The sequence below is a fragment of the Mchenga conophoros genome, linkage group LG15 (genome assembly GCF_057382185.1).
Source record: "Mchenga conophoros isolate Kocher_MC1m ecotype Shallow Benthic linkage group LG15, M_conophoros_male_GT1.1, whole genome shotgun sequence".
Classification (NCBI taxonomy): domain Eukaryota; kingdom Metazoa; phylum Chordata; class Actinopteri; order Cichliformes; family Cichlidae; genus Mchenga; species Mchenga conophoros.
The window spans coordinates 15,852,027-15,871,459 of NC_140540.1; the positions used below are offsets into that span (position 1 = coordinate 15,852,027).

General features: G+C 42.4%; 1 protein-coding gene across 5 annotated transcripts in view; it reads left to right on the forward strand.

The window, feature by feature from the left end:
• Positions 1-1,261: 1,261 nt before the first annotated feature.
• The window catches only part of LOC146558111 (brain-enriched guanylate kinase-associated protein), a 39,399-nt gene continuing 21,227 nt past the window's right edge, over positions 1,262-19,433 (forward strand). The window contains exons 1-3 of one of the 5 annotated variants that reach the window (XM_085247647.1): positions 2,086-2,169; positions 5,149-5,186; positions 19,090-19,287. In XM_085247647.1, coding sequence (XP_085103773.1) covers positions 19,190-19,287 — 98 coding nt within the window. In that variant the 5' untranslated portion in view covers positions 2,086-2,169; positions 5,149-5,186; positions 19,090-19,189. Of the gene's footprint in view, positions 2,170-4,886; positions 4,944-5,148; positions 5,187-5,489; positions 5,633-19,089; positions 19,288-19,433 lie in introns of those variants that run through there. The other 4 variants (XM_085247648.1, XM_085247645.1, XM_085247646.1 and 1 more) reach the window with 4 other exon arrangements.

Below are 19,433 nucleotides of genomic sequence, written 5' to 3' on the forward strand. Positions count from 1 at the left end.
CAGAGTTTCACACTTATTTTTTGGCCACACACAAATCTTTTTTACGCACACACAAATTCTGTTTACACATACAAATCTTTTTTAGGCACACACAAATTCTTTTTACACATACAAATCCTGATTTACAAGTACAAAATATTTATGACCACAATTTGAACCCATACAGATGCAGTAAAGCTGTAGGAGCCAACAGCTGTGTGGTAGCTAACTAAACCGATTCTCGTGTGTTTTTTGGTACATTTTTATTATAGTTAGATTCCTCTTCATTTATCTTTAGTAAAAGCCTGCTGCAGTTTTGATGATGGAAAGTCTTGCATGTTATTTCCTGTTAGTTACCAGTAACTAGCAGGCATTTGAATCTATGTTATATGGATGCTTTGCTAATGTTAATTGATGGTAAAAGCCATAAAGCTAAAATCAGGACTTTGGAATGCAGGTCCTTCTTCTAACATACACTATGGGATATACACATAACACAGAGACATTTGAGAGGAATAGATTGAATAAAGCAGTGTAATTGCACACTGCAAAACAATTTCTAAAATTCACTTTTTTACTTTTGGCATTATTCTGTAACAGACAACTCAAATTCCAACTTACTATTATTTCTCTTAGAATTTCTTAATGATTACGACTATTCTTTTAATGAGATATTAATGAGATCCCAGCAATCAGTTACTCGGCAAGCCCATCTAGTCTGTGTGTCTGTGTGTGTGTGTGTGTCAGCTGCCATGTGCTCAGTTGGATCAATTCTCTTCTACAACCACTGACCTGGAAAAAGCTGAAAAAGCTTTGCCTGCTCTGCTATCAATAGACAGTCTAATTAAGACCAGCACTGTCTGCTCAAATAGTAAAGACACTGGCTAGGATTTTATGAAAATTCCCTGTCAGTAAACCTAAACCTGGAGCTTCTGCAGATTAACTGTGACTCTCAGTGTATTTGACTGTGGCCTCAGACTATGGATGCCCTTGCCTGTGATAGCAGGGAGTTCGCCTGGCACTGAAGGAGGCCATCTGTTCAGCCTAGAGTGAAATGTATTGGATCGCTGTGAGGTTGCTTACACAATAGTGAGACAGGATTGGGTTAGAACTCTTTAAAATTGGAGCTATCCATTGGACCATGGATCATCTGCCATTTAAAACAATTAGAGAGAGGACACATCTGTGTAGACTGGACTTAAGCCGATGGATGGGACAGGCAGCAAAGCCTGCTCCCTCTCTCAGAGAGGCACAGCAAATAAGGGCCAGCATTTCTCAAAGTCATGGGCCCCCTTGAGTCCGGCTACCCCCATGTTCAATGGTGATCAAGTCTGGCTGGAGGAGCTGATAGACCCTGCTTCTAACCAGTCCTCTCCCAGTCAGCCATCTAGCCCCAGCGATCCAAGCAGCAGTCCAGGAGGCAGCAGGAGTAGCAGTGACGGCACTGACAGCCTGCACAGCTGGAACTCTGGGGTGACCTGCATCCTGCACAAGTCTATCAAGAAGCAGAGCCAGGAAGCTTTTCAGACTCGACTCAGAGGAGACAGAGAGTCTGAAAAGCTTGGACCAGTTCCTTCTAGCAGGCCTCATGGCAGAGGACATCCACAGGCAGAGCAGGGAGGAGACAGCCACAGCAGAAATCTGCATCAAGGGAGGGGCTCTGTACTTTCACACACCAGCTCTAAAAGCGGCAAACCACAGTGTGTACTGGAGGAAAAGATTGAAGCCAAACTGAAGTTTTCCCAGTTCCTGGATGAGGTGACATCTAATGTGCTTGACCCAAACAGCCTGCAGGCATTTGGAAAACCAGCATCTCCCTCTGGCTTCACCAATACAAATGCTGATCAGCCTCAAGCAGAGATCCACGTGGTGAGCCCCAGGCTACCCTGCTCAATGGCCCAGCAGCAAGGCCCTTTAGCCGAGCAGAAGACTCCAGAAGAGCGGACTTCTCCTGACCTGGTAGAAAAAAAGTATCTGGAGACGGACATCGACACTGTAAGGAAGGGCGATGAGCTGCATGACCTGGAGATAAAAGCAGACACACCAGAACAAATAGATGAGAAATATGTGATTCCACCTCCTCCAGAGTTCAGTCAAGGATTTAAGATGAAGAGTCACTTTCCTGAGTTTCACTATGACTTCCCCAGATACCCCTACAGATCTATCTCTCTGCCCAGGGGCATCAACATGGTGAGTGATGAAAGTCTTCCCAGTCTTTAATCAAGGCCAGGCCTCTGAACATATGTTGTGATTGGAACGGAAATTGTTCCTCTCAGTTTTTGAAGAGACGTCTGAGTAAATCAAGCCTTTGTATGATTTGAGTGAGCCATTCCTGATTTTTCTGCTCTATTATTAAGAGCGTAAAGAGCTCAAGTAAGCACGGGCATGTCACAGAGTTACAATGTCTTTGTCTAGTGCAGTCTGTGGAGTTTTGTTTGAATAATCCAAGAAGCAGTTGCATATACAATGAATGCTATAAAAATAAATAAAACAATAAATTATTAAAGCAAGAGTTATAGGGAGAAAATTTAAAAAGAAACTTTTATAGCCCCACTACAGAACTTTGTTATCGCTATCTGAACCAGAAAAACATTCATATACTTGACATTCCTGCCTTTATCCCATTTTACAGTCTGTATGTTATATAGAGGCCTACTTGCATACACATATAAGACAAAACGAAAGATACAAAACATAATAGTCATTCCAGCATTTTGCCCACTTGAGGGCAGTAGAAATGAACTGCAAACACCACACAGACACCTTAAATGTAATTGAGTTTCTGACCTCCAACCTATGCGCTAATTTTAGCTCTGATTTGCTCTCCACCATCTGTTAGTTATTCAGTGTGTTGATTTGACTCATATGCAGTTGTTTTTCAGGCTTTTTATTATTTTGCTGAAAAGAACACTGGGATAAAAGCAAAACATTTAAAGTTATGACCACTGAAACGCCTCTAGGTCTAGAAGAAGTTCGAGCTTTGGGGCGATGAGTCTCTCAGAGTCTTACACAGAGTCATTCAGTTTACTGCTAATTATAAAAATATGGCTTGCAATTGACTTGGGTTCGCCCAAGTCAAGCTCTTTAAAGTTGTCACCTCACTGGTGATTATTGAACCTAGAATATGTAGTCAGAGAGCAGACAAAGCATGTCATCCTGGTGATGACATTATGAGTGTTCCATGCAAGTTCTGCTGTGCTAAAGCTTCCAATTAATAGTAAATCATTTGGAGCAAGAATGAGCTGTGGGTGTACGATTTCTCCTGCTGACCCACATAGACATCCTCAGCTGATTCAATAGACTGGGTATACTGATGTGTCTGTAAGTTTGCACAGGAGCGCTGCTTCATGCTGACCAATAAGCAGACTTTTATGGGACTCCTCATTAGCATTCTACCCATTAGCAACTCCTCCACACAAACAATTTGAACTGAACAATGCTGTCATTTACTGACTCAGCCCACTCGCATTTATTTTTTGACATCCATCATTTACTCAGTTTGAAACATAACCTTGCTAAAATGGCTGTGAAAGCAGCGAACCTTGTTGCACAACTGTTTCCTTCTCGAGTAGCAACCAGTGTTTCCACTGGCTTACACCACTAGAGTGCATTACACGGGAGGACAAGCCTGAGGGCTCAATCAGCAATTACTACAACCAGCGAGGGTATTTTTGCAGTCTCAGCATGACATCCATGTCAGTGGTGGATGATGAGGATGATGAAGCACTTGGCTGAGGTTACCTAGTTGCTAAATGTGCACCGCTTTGCTGACTAGAAAGCGTGCAAGCTTATTGTTTTACATCTCCGGGTTTGGGGTCTGTTTTTTTTAGCATTTCTCACCCCCCAAAAAACAAAACATACTTGACAGATCTTCAAACTCTGTGTCGCTCCCATTTAATAATAAAGGAGAAGATCACATTGCCTTAATTTATTGTCTGATTAAAATTCAGCCTTTGCCGTCACCTTAGCAACTGCTTGAAAAAAGGTGGGTGGTGTGTGGGGGCTGAGAGGCAGGCATGTGAGCCTGTTGGCGTTCATCTCAGTGTGAGTGTCTGTGTGTCGCTGCAAAGTTTCATCTCCTCACACAAGTCCTTGTACTTGTAATGAAACATTCTTTGCACTTGACCTTCTGCTGTGCACACACACACACACACACACACACACACACACACACACACACTGAACACGCATTCCCCCCACCCCCCGCTTTAAGGTGTGTTTTGTTGGTAATCTGACTCAAATAATCTCTTCGCAACGACTGCTTCCTTCATTAATTACAGGAGATAAATATGGATGAACGTCTCCCCTAAGTGCAGATGGTAAAATCTGCTTTCTAGCATTCGTCAAATTATGAAACATGATAACATAACAGCGTGGATACCACCCTCGATCGGGCCTAAATTTGAACGGAGATGGGGGAATATTCTCAAATCGATGCATAATTCATCGCTTTCTGAAAAAAAGAAAAATGGAAAAAAAGCAGCCGATTCATATAAAACCTATTCTCCTTAACAGCCAAGGACTTGAGATGTAAGATTCAACAGATTGAACCACCTGTTCTCCCCACTCTCCACCCCCCCCCCCCACCTCCCCCTTGTTTCCCCTTCTTTCTATGTCTCTCTCCACATCCTCCTCCCTCTCTTTCCCTCTGTGCTCCTTCTCTCTGATTCAGCACCTCGACAGAGATACTGAGTCGCTGCCAGTATCCCTCATGGGGGGGCTTGCCATGTATCTGCAGTCTGGCTGCAATGGAGGTTTTCACTCTCCCTCCCTCCCTTTCTTCCCCCTTTCCTTTGCCTCGCTTTCTCACTCTCTCCCCTCGCACTCCCGGTATGGTACGATTGTTCTCTTCTCACCTCAAGTGAGCGCAGATGTACACATCCGGCCGCAGTCTGATGAGCGTTGCATGGGATTTCTCACTAGTAAGGGAAAAAGGGAAGAGGAGCAGATGAGGGAGCACGGATGTGAGTGGGGGGGAGTGTGGGGACATAAACAAACACATAGGGAAACACAGAGTGTGCTTGCTGAATATGTATGTTTCTTTTCTCGTTCTTTCTTTTTCTTTTCTTTTTTTTGTGGAGGGTGTTTGTGCTGCAACGGTGCTCCACTTGGCAGCTTCTGGGCCAGTTTGATGGGTCCGCTCCACTAACATGCTGTCATTTCCTTTAGATGCCTGACGAAGTGATGAACAACATAGACACCATCAGGTAAGCTTCACCCTCTCCCTCTCTCACTCTCCCTCCTTTTCTGCACATATCTTTCAGCACTCCATCATCACGCCCCCACGTTCTCCCTGTCTTCTTCCTTTAAGCTCCTTCCCTCCCACTCTTCCTGTCTCTCTCTCTCTCTGTCTTTCTACTCTTGCACAGTCTCTCCCTCACTCCCTCTTGTCTTTCCTCCTGGCTCAGCTGCTGCCGCTGCTGCTGCTACTGCTGGAGTGGCGTGGTGCTAGTGGCAGCGACAGTTTTAGTGGTGGAGGAGGAGGTGGTGGGGTGGGTGCATGTGTTGGGGGTTTTCTCCGAGCTTTAAGGGAAAGCTGGGTAAACCAATCCAGATAGCATATAGAGAGGGGGTTTTCTCCATCCCCGGCGAGGCTCCGGCAGCAGGATTTTTATCTCTCGGTCTTCAGGATGAAGCTCTGCGCGAGCGGAAGGTACTGCTTCACTGTTTGCATCTTTGATTTGGATTACAAAGCTGCTTTTGGTTGCGTGTGAATATGTGTGTTTATGTGCTCATCTGTACGTGATGTGGCTGCACTTGCCGTGCTCTCTGTTTACTGATGCAGCGCTGTTAGGAATGATGCCTCTTCTCTGATACTTTGTCAAAGATAAAAGGGTGTATTTTGCAGAAGAAGGCTGACACGGTTCCATGCGGGGAACCTCTTGGCTGGAAATCCGCTGCAGTGACTATGGCGTTACTGTAAAAGCTTTTTTCCAAACAGATCAATCAGGAGTTTTTTTTAATTTATTTTTTTTATTTGAAATAATCTTGAATCTTTTCAGGTTCCCAAAATGTCCATCCACGACTGTTACACATTGGTTTCTGTGTGATTTTTGGACTGTCACCTGTCGGAATGCACCTGTAACACTGATTAATTACTCTGCATGATAACGCTGTTTTTCCACCACGAATACTTAAGCAAGAGCAGCTCTGATCTGTATGTTTTTCAACATGACAGTCAAAAAAACACAAACGTGAGCGCGTGCTGGTGTAGACGGATTTTAATGAGCTCATTACAAAATTGCAGGTGCTCGCCCACTTTTCTGATTTAAGTATTTCAGAGAAATAGAGCAGCAGCGGAAACATGACGAGATGCAGGGGCCACCCCCCCTCCCTCTACCTCCCACTCTCTGTTTTGCACCTCACTGGCCTACAGTAGACATGTTTTAATTAATACCAGTACTAATGAACCATTATTAATCCGGCTCAGATGAAAACAGATCCCAAGCTTTTCCTTTTGTGTTAGATTACCGATGGTGTTATTACGATTTCAGGAAGATTACAGTTTAAAAGCCATTTAACCAGTCGACGAGGGGTAATTAATCTTGACGGGGTGTTTCTTTAATAGGAGGCATCAATTGTCCTCACCTCTGTGTCACAGCTTTAATTGAATTATAGCAGCTGTGCCGAAATAAGAGGGGGGTAGCCCCGTGTCTATTCTGCTCGCTTTTTGCATAGGAAACCAGGTCACCTGTAGCCTATAAGCAAGCTGTGATGGGGTTAAAGAGAAATCAGGACCCACCTGAGAGTCTGACCCTACCTCTTCATCCCCCCCACCCCACCATATCTGCGAGATGCCTTCGAGTCTAAATGATGAAATGTCCTGAAATCTCTCACACTCCGTTGCTCCTGCTCTCTCGCTCACTCTCTCTTCCTCTTTCGCAATCCCTGTCCCTCTCTTGTCCGGGCTCATGTGTCAGGGCCCTGGAGATGGAGATGTAAATTTTGCATAGCGACACATTGGAGCTCCAACGCAGAGGAGACCTCGGGTGGATTAAACAGATTTAAAGTTTCAAGGAGTTTTAAAAAAATCGTTGTCAGAATACTCTAGCGGATGAATAACAGTGTGAAGGGTTTTATTTTAAATATAAGATTGATACCGCTTTTTAAAAAGCATGATTGACAGCCAAAGATTGAGCAAAATTATTATGCCGCTGTCTCGGTGAGCGGTGATGGAAATGACGTCCTTGAGAGGCAGTAAAACAAAAGTCTGGGTTAGTTTTTAGATTTTTAGGATGATTGATGACATTTTTTTTCTTCCATCAAACCCACTGCGACTGGATATAATTTCAGAATAATATATGCACATTAAGAACCCTCATTATACAGGAAGAGAAGGCGATTAAAAGGTGCTTCATACTGTTAAGTTTCAGAATGTATCCTGCACTTTATATCTTGGTCTTTTTAAGCCTGTTTTTAAGTAGATCTTTTTAGATATATACAGATTAAAGAAAGAACAACATAAAGTGTCATGAAGAGGCCAGATATGAGCTTAAATGCTCACTGGGATATGAGCTATAAATAGGCACTCACTCATTTGATGTGTTAATGATGGTGGTGGAGAGAGTTATCCAACACGTGACCTGCCAGGTGTTCACTTGGCTTGAACTCTGGTGACTTTGAAGACCACAGATCTTTTTCTTTTAGTCATTAAGTCATTCAGTGACCCTTTGTGCCCTAAAGGGAGGGATCTGTATTCATTATGTTTCTGCACTTTTGTTTTTTGTTTTCTTTTAAAAAAGCTCAGTTAGTCCGCGATAATGTCTCGGCCTCGATCTGAAGGTAAACCGAATCTTCCTATTCCTCTGAAGCTCACTAATTAACATGTCCTGTCTTCTTCATTTAATCTGCACAAAAGCAGCTTGTAGTTTTTATAGCTTGGTTATTCCACAGCTCAAATGAACACGATACATGTCAATTATTGAGTTTCATTCGTGCTGCTTTGTGGACTTTGTTCCTTGCGACAGAGCCACGCTGCCTGTTTCCTAATCCAGACTGGCTGCCAGTGGTATGAGAGTGATATCAGTTTTCTCATCTAATTCTTGGCAAGAACACAAATAAAAGGCTCTCCTGAAGTCTTCCAGTGCCGTTTAATTTGAACTTAAATTTGCCAACTGGAAGGTTTTTCTCTGCTCGTTCGTGTGGTAGTCGCTGTTTGTGCTGTGTTTCAGTTATTATTGTTTCTATTTGATGCTAATAATACATATAGAACACTGGGCAGCTGCTCTATTATAAATGAGTCAAACGGCCATGTTTATGTTATAGCAAAGGCACCTGTCAGCGTCTGGGATGTTGTCGCAGGTTAGTGAACAGTTTTCAAAGTCAACATGGTGGATAAATGGTGCCGAAATGGGGCAAGGTGGACACCAGAGTGACTCCGACAAGGGCAAGATTGTTTGCGTTGAAACATTTCCAGAACAGTGATGGCAGGTTGTGGGAGTCAGAGGATTGACAAAAAGATCTGCTGCTTGTGATCATATTCATACGTGTATTCATAGTTTTCACGCAATATTACATCGCTATAGGAACGCCTACCTAGAGGACAAACAGGGGCTTTCCCCGTTTGTTCTGCCAGCTGTTAACTTGGATGCACTTGGAAGTCCCTCAGTCCAGTTTCTTTGGCCATTTTGTACCAATCCATCCTTTTCCATAGCAACTCTGGTTTCTTTTAAACTGGTTTATTTCATAGAGATGTCGCCCGTTAATGGACATTAGTCTCAAAATACTGCATGAGACAGAAACATTACAGATTTTAGCAAAATGGCTAGTTTATATTTTTAGTCCCAAGGTAGATAACAAAAAATATAGCCTACTATATGCAAGACATCAATGGCATTCAGAGTGAGTCATTTAAACTCACAATTATGAGACAAACCTCAAGCTGTTCAAAAATATTACTACTAATACCCATAAACTGGATCAGCATGAGATGGATACAATCTCTTGTCCATATAGGAGCAACATCTTTTAATCGTTGAATTCAGGTTTTCAGTCTCATGTTTATAAAATCAACCATGTGGTCACGTAGTCTGCCTTTACAGCCATTTGTGAATGAATGGGTTTAATTTGTGAAAGAGCTCACTGAATTCAAGCGTAGTACTGTAGTAGGATGCCACCACCATTGTGGCATATTCCATGATCAACTCTCAGTTGATCTACTGTTAATGCAAAGTTGAACCACAAAGCAGTAGACCACGATCATTATCAAACTCCTTAGGTAGCTCCTTTAGGTTTATTGTATATGTGCACTTTTTTCCATATAGTGTTCCTCCTTCCCCCTCCAAACAGCAACATTATTGACCCATCCAGCTCCAAAATAAACAGAACTGTCTGTACTTTTGTGCAATTCCATCCTGTTGGCAGTCTGAGGAATTCTCCACAATAAACACGTGTAAAATGCTGCCAAAATGAAGCTCTGGCTGGGACCTCACTGTGGTGGGTGCTGTTTATCGATTGCAGATACATAAAACTTGCAGTATATTTACATAACTTTGTTTTTCTCCTTCTGAGAAATGACTATTTGTGGCTTGAAACAGCTGGAAAATTAACAGACTTTTGTTGCAATTCTATGGAGTGTCCCCTAAGTCAGAATGATGAGAACTACGAAGACCTCAGGGCACCTTCAGATTCCCTGAGCTGTTCTGAAAGGGGAGTTTTGGCTGATCATTATAGATAGAGAGATGTTAGAGCAACAGAGAGGACGTGTTTGAAAGCGGCGTGGGAGAGAGGCTGCTCTGAAGAGGCGAGAACTTAGTTTTGACCTGCTGAAGTGGACAGTGTTGCTCTGACAGACTGATGCTCTCCACTGTCCTCTGTGGTCTGACCAGTCAGCCTCTCTCTCCCACACTGTCTGTAGGTCTCTCTATCCTGAAGCTCTGAGAGCTCCCCCAGGGGCCATTAAGCCTATCTTATTATCTTAACCCCATTATTTCTCCTCCCCTTTGCCTTCTTCAGCACCAGCGGTCAGGTTGTGCTGGTCCAGATTTATTCCTCATTGTGATGAAGCCTGCCTAATATGACAGCGGCTATAACTCAATTTTTTTGTAATTTGACTTGAATTGGACATTTACATAGTAATCAGCATTGTAGGTCAGTTTGTGGTCAATGGAAGTGACATCATTTTAATGAATTTTAAAGTGAGAGTTAGATTTTTTCTGAACAGAAGCCGCTGTGAAAGCCAATGACGAAGAATGGTAATGCTAAAATATAGCTGGTAAGTGAGCTAAAATAGTGTTTAGCACAGAACTATAATGCTAAACCGTCTTTTGTATACAGTCTATAAAAATACAGCAGTATTCACTAAATGGTTGCTAACCTTTGCATAACCCCTGCATAAGAGTGGTTTGGATAAAATTCTCAAACATGTGTTTTAGAAGGTTCAAGGTTCTTTATTTGTCACATGCATAGTTATACAAGTATAACACACAGTGAAATTTAGTCTGACACGCTCCTCGACATGTGCAAAAATTGGGGGGGGGGGGGTGTAGAGGAAGAACATTATATATATATATACATACATATAGTATATACACTGGGTGAATGTGCAGTAGTAGCAGCAAGCAGGTGAATTCTGTACATTAATATGAATAGACATCTGACTATTTTACAGGATAGACAATATAAACATATTTAAAGTTAAAGGAATTGAAATGTACATTGTGCCTTGGTTTAGAGTGTCTGGAAGAGAGTCCTGTCTCAGTCAATTATAGATGATGTGAGCGGGCGGGTGTGTGTGTTTAGGGCACGGATGGCTTGGGGATAGAAGCTCCTCTTGAGTCTCTCTGTCCTTGCCCGGAAGATGCGGAACCTTCTACCAGATTGCAGAAGTTGGAACAGTTTGTTGCCAGGATGGGACGGGTCCTTCAGTATCTGCGCTGCTCTAGTCCGGCATCTCCTGGTGTAGGTGTCCTGAAGCGGGGGGAGAGCAATCCTGCAGCAGCGTTCTGCTGTACGGATCACTCTCTGGAGAGCTTTTTGGTCCTTCACACAGAAGTTGCTGGTGTCACATAGATAAGTACAAGGTTTCTGCTCTTACTATAACAAAATCCAACAACACAAGCAGCTCTGAAGCTTAATATCAAGGGTAATTTGAAGGATTTCTAAAAAAAGGTGCATGTAAGATGAATCGCCAGGCTAAAAATGACACCAGTCATCGGGACATTGCACTGGATATTTTGGTTCCTCTGGGTTGTGATTTTGGGCTCTTTGGCTTGTTCTGTCAGATGTTTCTGGCATCACAGAGATACGTGCAAGCTTACTTTTCTTACAACTAGATGTAAGATGTAAAACCCGGCAGTGAGCACAAGTCATCAAGACGCTGAGGCAAAACAAATTATAAATCCCTTTTTTTGTTTTTTACCCTTTCCATAAAAATAGGGCAAGCGTACTTTACACTACATGAATACGAGACACCACTCTGAGACCTGTAGGGGTTTTCCGTCATGCCGGGCATCATATAAAATGAACGCAACATATAAAAAACATGTTTTTGTACTAATCGTAGGAATCATGCAAGATTTTAAGATACGCAGCTCCAGATGAGATGTCAGTTCAGTGGCTGTGGGCTAAATCTCTAGTTAGCATGCCTGTGAAAATAGCAGACGCCATGTAAAATCCCAATCTGTTAAAAGTCTGACACAAACTCATGCCTGCACAAGAGGTTACATTGCTGTTGGACAGATACAATTGTAGAACCCATCTTCTCAAATCAAATAAATGCATTTCTTAAAATGTTGAACTGTTATTCAAAACCTTCTTTTTTAACCAAGCCATAAAGCATTTAAAAGCCAAACTGCAGGGACCTTTGTAATAAAGAGTATCAACCTGTGAGAGTTTAGAAGAAAATTAAACAGATAAATTAAAGCTTTTCAAGCAAATGTCTGCAGCTTGTTTGCCTCGGTCAAGCCGGAGGTCACAGATTACCCTTGTTTTCTTTCCAAGCCGCTACATTAATGGGGCTATGCTGGAAAGTTATTAGTGCTATATTGCGTCTTCCCAATATAGTGCCTCTCTGTGTTTTTTTAAAGATCCTTTCATGCATCCCTGAGTTGAGGCTTTTTAGGCAGCCTCTTGAGAGTTATGGATGGACCAGTAAGTACATCTGTGTATAAGTGCACGAGGTAAATGCTGAGGAAACTCACACACACACATACACGCACAGAAACACAGAGCACTACACTGCAGGCTAGATATGCAGAGGTTGTTCCTTTGTTGCATCTAATCACTACCTGTCCATTCGAGCTCCACTCGTAAACAGCATGCTGCGATGGTGGGTGGCGTGCTGTGCATGCGTGTGTGCGTGTATGTGTGTATACACATGTGTGCACGTGCATCCATGTGTGTTTGTGTCTGTTCTATTTTTAATGAGCTGAACCCGTTTGAAAGCCGCTTGTGTTTTTCCATCCCGTCTGCTTTTGGTTGTGGTTGCAAACGTGGCAAACACTGGCCTTGTTTTTTTGCACCACAACAGCATTTTCACAGCTGTATTTCTTTTTCCTCTTTCCAACCAGCAAAATAAATAAATAAATGGATAAAAATGAAAAGACTGTGGACAGAAATGCTTTTATTTATTTATTTATTTATTTATTTTCTGCTCTCATCCTTTCTGGGAAAATTTAAATTGTGAAAGTAATTCAGAACCACTGAGATGGAACAAAGTAATCAGTGGGAAAACTTTGGTTTCAACTTGTGAAAGAGTTTAAAAGTTGGGGTTATTGTGAGAGGGTGTATTCTGGGTCGAGAAAGACGTGATCTCAGCGTCTTTGCTAGGACAGCTCTCGGAAGGCTTCGCTGGCACTATGAGTATCTTGTCTGAAGGATGAGCTTTTTTTTTGTAGAGCAGCATGTTTTTATGTTTTTAATGCGCTCAGTGTGCGGGTTTGTTCTTTTAGGAACGCATAGGTCATTGTTTTTGCCACTCTGAGGCTCCTAGCTTGAATTTTATCTTTGTTTTTTTATTAAATCAAATCACTTTTTATTGTCACATCACATGTGCAGGTACATTGGTACAGCACATGCGAGTGAAATTCTTGTGTGCGAGCTTCACAAGCAACAGAGTTGTGCAAAATACAATAACATAAACAGGCAAAATATGCGAATGGCTAAATCTGAAACTAATAAATATATGTACAATATATAATAGTATATGCAAAAAAAAAAAAATAATAATAATAATAATAAATAAATAAAATAAAAAATAAAAAATTCTGGATGTGTATACTAAATGTTTTTCTACGTGTGTGTGTGTGTGTGTGTGTGTGTGTGTGTATACACATATTTTACAAATTAAATAGAGTCAATAAATAAAATATATAAAAATATACAGAGTCTATTTGCAAATTTGAAAGCTATTTCTGTAGTTCCTCAAGGTGAAAGAAGTATTTGCAGAGTCATTTAAATGATCTGTGTCATGTATTGTGTTGTTTTCCAGCAGGATTCTGTAAAAACTGCAAAGCCATTAAATAAAACGTGATCAAGACTTGAAGCATGGGCAAGAATAGAAGCAGTTCAGTTCTGGAGTGGATTTGATCACGCTCTTTAAAATGGCAAAGTAGAAAAATGGCCGTGGCCAAGGATGTGGCTTCTGATTTTTTTTAAAAAAATTTTTGGCATTCAAATATCAAATTTTTGATTCGGACATGGAAAGCAAATTTCTTCCAGGGACTGCCCAAATGCACTCAGTCAAAAGCACAATAAGCCTCCATAAACCCAACATACCTACCTGACCATTTCATTAGGTACACCATTCAACTGCTCATTAACAGCCAATCACATGGCAGCAGCTCAAAGCATTTTTACGTTTGCAGGAATGGGGTGAAGCTGAAGTTCAAACAGAGAATCAGAAAGGGGAAGAAAGAGGGTTTCAATGTGACATGGTTGTTCGTATCAGCTGGACTTAGTATTTCAGAAGCTGCTGATCTACTAGGATCTACTGAGAATGGTCCAAAAATGAGAAACGCAATCACCATTACACCACCAGCAGCCTAAACCGTTGATACAAGTGAGGATGAATCCATGCTTTCATGGTGTTTACAACTAATTCTGACCCTACCATCATACAACAATTCCTAATCTTCTAATGGCCATGTCTACATGAATACATGCATTGAGTGGCCGACAAGATACTTGCATTAACAAGCAGCTGAACAGGTATACATAATGAAGTGACAGGCGAGGGTATTATGTGTTTATATATTCCCTGAACAAAAATGCCGTGAGGAGGCTTGAATAATTAGGGAATCACAAATGAGTGGTATGCTGAAAACAATACTCTGGTAGGGAAAGTGTTAATGTATTAAGTGGTAGAGGCACTCTTGGAAGATAAATAAACAGATAACATTCAAACCAGTTCTCTAGCTTTGCATTTCATCATTATACCGGTGCCTGTATCAAACCCTCTTTTTAACGCGGTGCCATTTTCTACGTCTAAATGTCTGCCTGCAGCTTATTCTGTGGTTGATGTTGGACTCTGTTCTCTGTGTTCACTCCTTCAGTTTTGGCAGAACAGAACTGTTTGTATTTGGGATCGGCGAGCCTCCATCACCTCTTCCGCTCATTCTAAAATCCTCTCGGGATGTTGTCGTGATTTCACACTCCCCAGTGCCGGGTGCCATCAGCAGCACGTGAAATCCGTTCAGCGGGTCATTATCCCCTGCTGCCGCTAATGATGTTGGTAGTTGCTGTGAAACTACTTAGGTGTCTGCTCCCGAGTTAATCAATGCAGGACCGAGAAACAGCTAAGACATAAACCCACACAGACTGACAGAATAGCACCCTAATTTGAAAGCTGATTTTTGTCTGTGAGGTGGTTGAGTCATACTGTACATGCCATTGGACTGAGTGACTACTGCAGGTTGTTAATCCGAAGGCACAGGGGCCAGAAAGAGCATCATCTCTGCCTTCTTTCCCTGCTGCTGGATGAGTCAGCCACTCGGGTTCCCCCGCTCTAATGCTGAGGTCTGGGCCTGTGATAAGGGTTTTTCCTGAGAGCCAATCTTGCTGAAAGGTAGATGCAATCAGGAAGCCAGGAAGGAAGAAAGAGATTGACGGAAGAGGCGAGGAAAAGGAGAGGAAGGAGGTAAAGAAATGATGACTTTTCAGCAGAGACTTCACACCCGCTCTATTTGCTTTTCCTTTGTAATTTGGCAAAGCTCGCTTCCTCTTTAATGTCTTTGGCTTTATTGTAAATACTCTGGCTAGCAACCCCCCCCCCCCCCCCCTCACAAACACACACACACCCTTCTACTTTCCATCTCCCTCATTCCACAACTTTAATGCCCTCCTCCTCTTTTACCACCTCCCTCTTCCTCTTCTTTTCAATGCTCTCGAATGTCAGCGTGGCACGAGTGGGTGGCAGGCACCGCCATCCGAACGAGCCCCTTGTAAGGTTTTGCTGCAGTGTGAGGATGGGCACAAGGAAGACGAAGAAGCAAGCAAGCGAGTGAATGAGCGAGGGTGTTGCGTGCGCGGTTGTGCGTTGGCGTTTTGACAGCGGACGCCTGATGGGGCCTGAGACGTGTCGCTAACAGCTGTCCTTTTTCACTTTTATGGCAGACAGCGTTACTTTAATTCAAGCCTGGGAGAAGGAGGTTGAATAGGCAGAGCTTGTGCCGCAGAGTAAACACAGGCACACACACACACGAACGCACAAGCAGGAACACACCTAGACTTATAGATACAAACAAATGTGTACATATGCATACGGACAATCAAGCGTACACCTGCATGGATAAACTCACACATTTCTGCCACTTTAATGCTCTCAAATACATGCTCGCACCTGCCAAATCTTAAACACACACACGCGCGCACACACATATTCGAAGCTGGTATGACTCAGAGGGGAGCAGCTGGAGTGAAGGCTCCAGTGGCGGTAGTGAGCTGTCACCATCTGGAGGAGTACATGTCTCCCTGCCTTCTCAGCCAGTAGCAGAAGTCACCTCCCAACAACTGGGCATTAGTAGATCAACATGTTTCTTTATTTCATAATACGTGCGTGTGTGTACACAATATCAGTGGGTACAACACCCCAAACATGAGCTGTAACTCGCTGCAGTCCCATCCACAGTCGGTCATTGCTTCCTTCCCGGATGGTCAGCCCGCTGCTCGGATCAGAGGAGCTTTGATCAAGCTTTGACAGCCTGTCTCATTTAATAACATGCGCCATTTGTCTGTGTGCTGAAGGCTGCACCTGTGCTGCGGACGCCACCAAGACGCAGAGGACTGGAGGGATGGAGGAAATATTTATACAAAAGACTTTCAGTCTTTCAGGCTTGTCAAACTCCTTCATTCACACTGCCTGGATGTGTCAGCTCCTCTTCTTTGTGTTTGGACATATACGAGATGAAGACACTGAGTCTGCAAGGGATGTTTGTTTTTACTGATAAGTCTGATATCCGCCTGTCACAGGAGACTTTCCCCCACCACTAGTGACATGAAACAAGTCTATGTCCTGCCAGGACCCAGAAGCAGTTTTTTTTAACCTCCAACAGATTTTGTCTAATGGCTCCTGACCACAAGCAAACAATTCAGCATTAAACACAATATTTAAGAACGTAGAAAAGTTTTGTGAACATTTATGTTTTTTTAAAAAGATATAGACAAATGTTTCAAACATTTCATTTTTTGTATGAAGGCAGTTGTGGGGGTTGTTTGCTTATGTTCCAGAGTGCTTTCAAAATTTCATCAAACCACACTCACAGCGTGTCAGTGATTAGGCAGCTTAGTGCTTCTTTGCGTGTTTTTCCATGTCAAACAATTAGCATTTTTTCTTTTAATATACAGCATTTGTGGTCACAAAAGAATACTTCTCATTCAAAATCAGGTTTTCAGTTCCCCAAATGTTCCCTAAACTGAGTGGGAGGAACTTAGATTTTAGAAGAAGATGCAGACAAGCTGTTTGTGGGAGCCTTTAATTTAAGAAATAAAAATATACACAGAATGTACTCACCGGGCGCTTTATTAGGTACATCTTAATATTAATTGGTTGGACGCTCTTAAATCTTTGAGGCACAGATTTAACAAGGTGCTGGAAACATTCCTTCACTGGTACTAAGGGGCCCAAAGTGTGCCAAGAAAACATTGTCTACACCATTACACCATCATGCAAGGCGGGATGGATCCATGCTGTATGCCAAAATCTGATCCTACCATCTGAATGTCACTTTAGTAATTGAGATTCATAGACCAGGGAATGTTTTTCCAAGGTTCTGTTGTCCAGTTTTAATGAGCATGTATGAATTGTAGCTTCAGTTTCCTGTTCTTAGTTGACAGGAGTGGCACCCAGTATGGTCTTCTGCTACTGTAGCACATCTGTGCAAAGGTTTGATCAGTAGCTTGTTTAGAGATGCTCTTCTGCATACCTTTGTTTCATGAGTGATTGCTGCTTTTGTATCACAGTCAACAGATGTTGTCAAATGCTTTCTCTTTAAACCCTAGAGATGGGTTTGTGGGAAAATCCCAGCAGATCAGCAGTTTCTGAAGTACTTTAACCCAGTATACTGACAAAGTGTGTAATAGACCCACTGGTCCATCCCGTGAATGTCATGCTTTGCTTCTCCTACGCATGAAATGGACAGGCATGCTTAAGTTGCAGTACCTTTCAGTGCCAGCAGAGGGCGATAATGTATTTAAAAGCAACATAAAAACAGTCATGGACGAACTTTTAATGAAACACATATACACGTAAACACATATCAGCCACGTAGCTTAATATTACGTGGAATAGAAGGAGCCTGGATTGTACTTCATTCCTACTTTGGTCAGTTTAACTTGTTGGCTTTAAATAAACTATCGCCCTCTACTGGTACTACAATTTAATTCCATTTCACACCTAGGAGAGGCAAAGCGTGGCATCCATAGGATGGTCCTGCAGGTCTATTACATGCTTTGCTGTGATATTGGGTTGATGACTCAGAAAACCCTGCCACGACAACAACTATCTCATGTTCAGGCCCTTAAATTACCTTTCGTCCTCATTCTGATGCTCAATTTGAACATCAGCAGGTCATCTTGACTGTATCTACATGCGTAACTACAATAATCTGCTGCCATGTGATTGATTGGATATTTGAGTTAATGAGTGTTCAAACCGTGAGCGTATATATTCCCTCTCGTTTAATGGATTCCCCTCATATGGTAGCTGAACTTTGCTAGAAAGCTGAAAGGAATCCCTTGCTCTTTATGTCTGAAGGACTGAGTCCAAAGCTTGACATTTACAGCTGATGTCTCAGACAGTTTTACTTCTCATTTTCGCTTCCGCTGTTTCTTTGCAGGAAACGTTGTGCACCGTCAGTGGAAGAAGTAAGACAAAAATGGTCTTTACTTTGAATTTAGTGCCTTGAATTTAAGGAAACGGGACAAAACTCGTGGGATATTTGCCATTAAACTGTCCACATTATGCTTAATGGGATTTCCATGTCATTTAGTCTTCTACACAGGGGTTTGCACAGTTAAAAAGACAAAGTCAACACCAAATAGAGTAATTCTCACCCACAAAGAAAAGCTATTGAAGTCCTTCTTATGCCTCATTTGTAGTCCAGACTTTTCCAGACTTTCTGTTACTCATCTACATAACAGTGGTATAAGAGTGGCTAGTTTTGGCACATATTCTCCAAAATATCTCAGCCATGAGCAAAGCACACCAAATGTTCTGGTGTCGGGTACTAAGACTAAGCGCATGAATCTTCACAGCATCTGAAGACCCAGTGAATTATTTTCAGTTTGATGCAATATCCGGAGGGGTAAGTTGCAAACGTTGCTATGTGTGCTCTGTGCTCAAAAGGGATTTTATGTAGAATGAGAGTTGGATCATAGCAAATTCGGGTTTTCAGGGGGAGAGGCCTTAAATAGACTGGAGCTAAAGAGCATTTCAGACAGAAGGTGAGAAGAGGTGCAGCATGTGAGAAAAATTATGAGAAAAGCATTTATTTTATTTGTTATTTTTAGTAGCAGATCCCCTACATACAACTACAGGCCCTTTAAAAAATAATATGGGTTCTTTCATATGAATATGACCAACAGAATCTGTCCATGGATCTTAACATCAGTTTTGTCCTGCTTGACTTGTCCTTACTAAAAGTTGCCATCCTGTCTGTTTGCTTTGTTTGGCAGGGTCAACACAGATAGATCACTCACTAATTCCAGACTTAGCTGGTCTCCTTTGGAAAACTAACATAAATGCTGTCTCCCTGTGGTCAAGCCCTTTAAACACATGAGAGGGAAGGAACACAGACAAACCATGAAAAAGATATACATTGGCAAAACCGCCTTAAAAGTCCCCCGAAATGGCGGCAAACATCCGAAAAAGAGGTAAGAGTGAACGTCTCAGACGCCATCTTTCCATCCATCCTCGTTTTTTATCTGTTTGTCCGTTCATCCGCCCACGAGGTGTCTCCTCTCGCCATCCAGAGGTGCTAAAGCAGCCTCATCCCGCCTCTCCAAGCCCAGAAGTCACG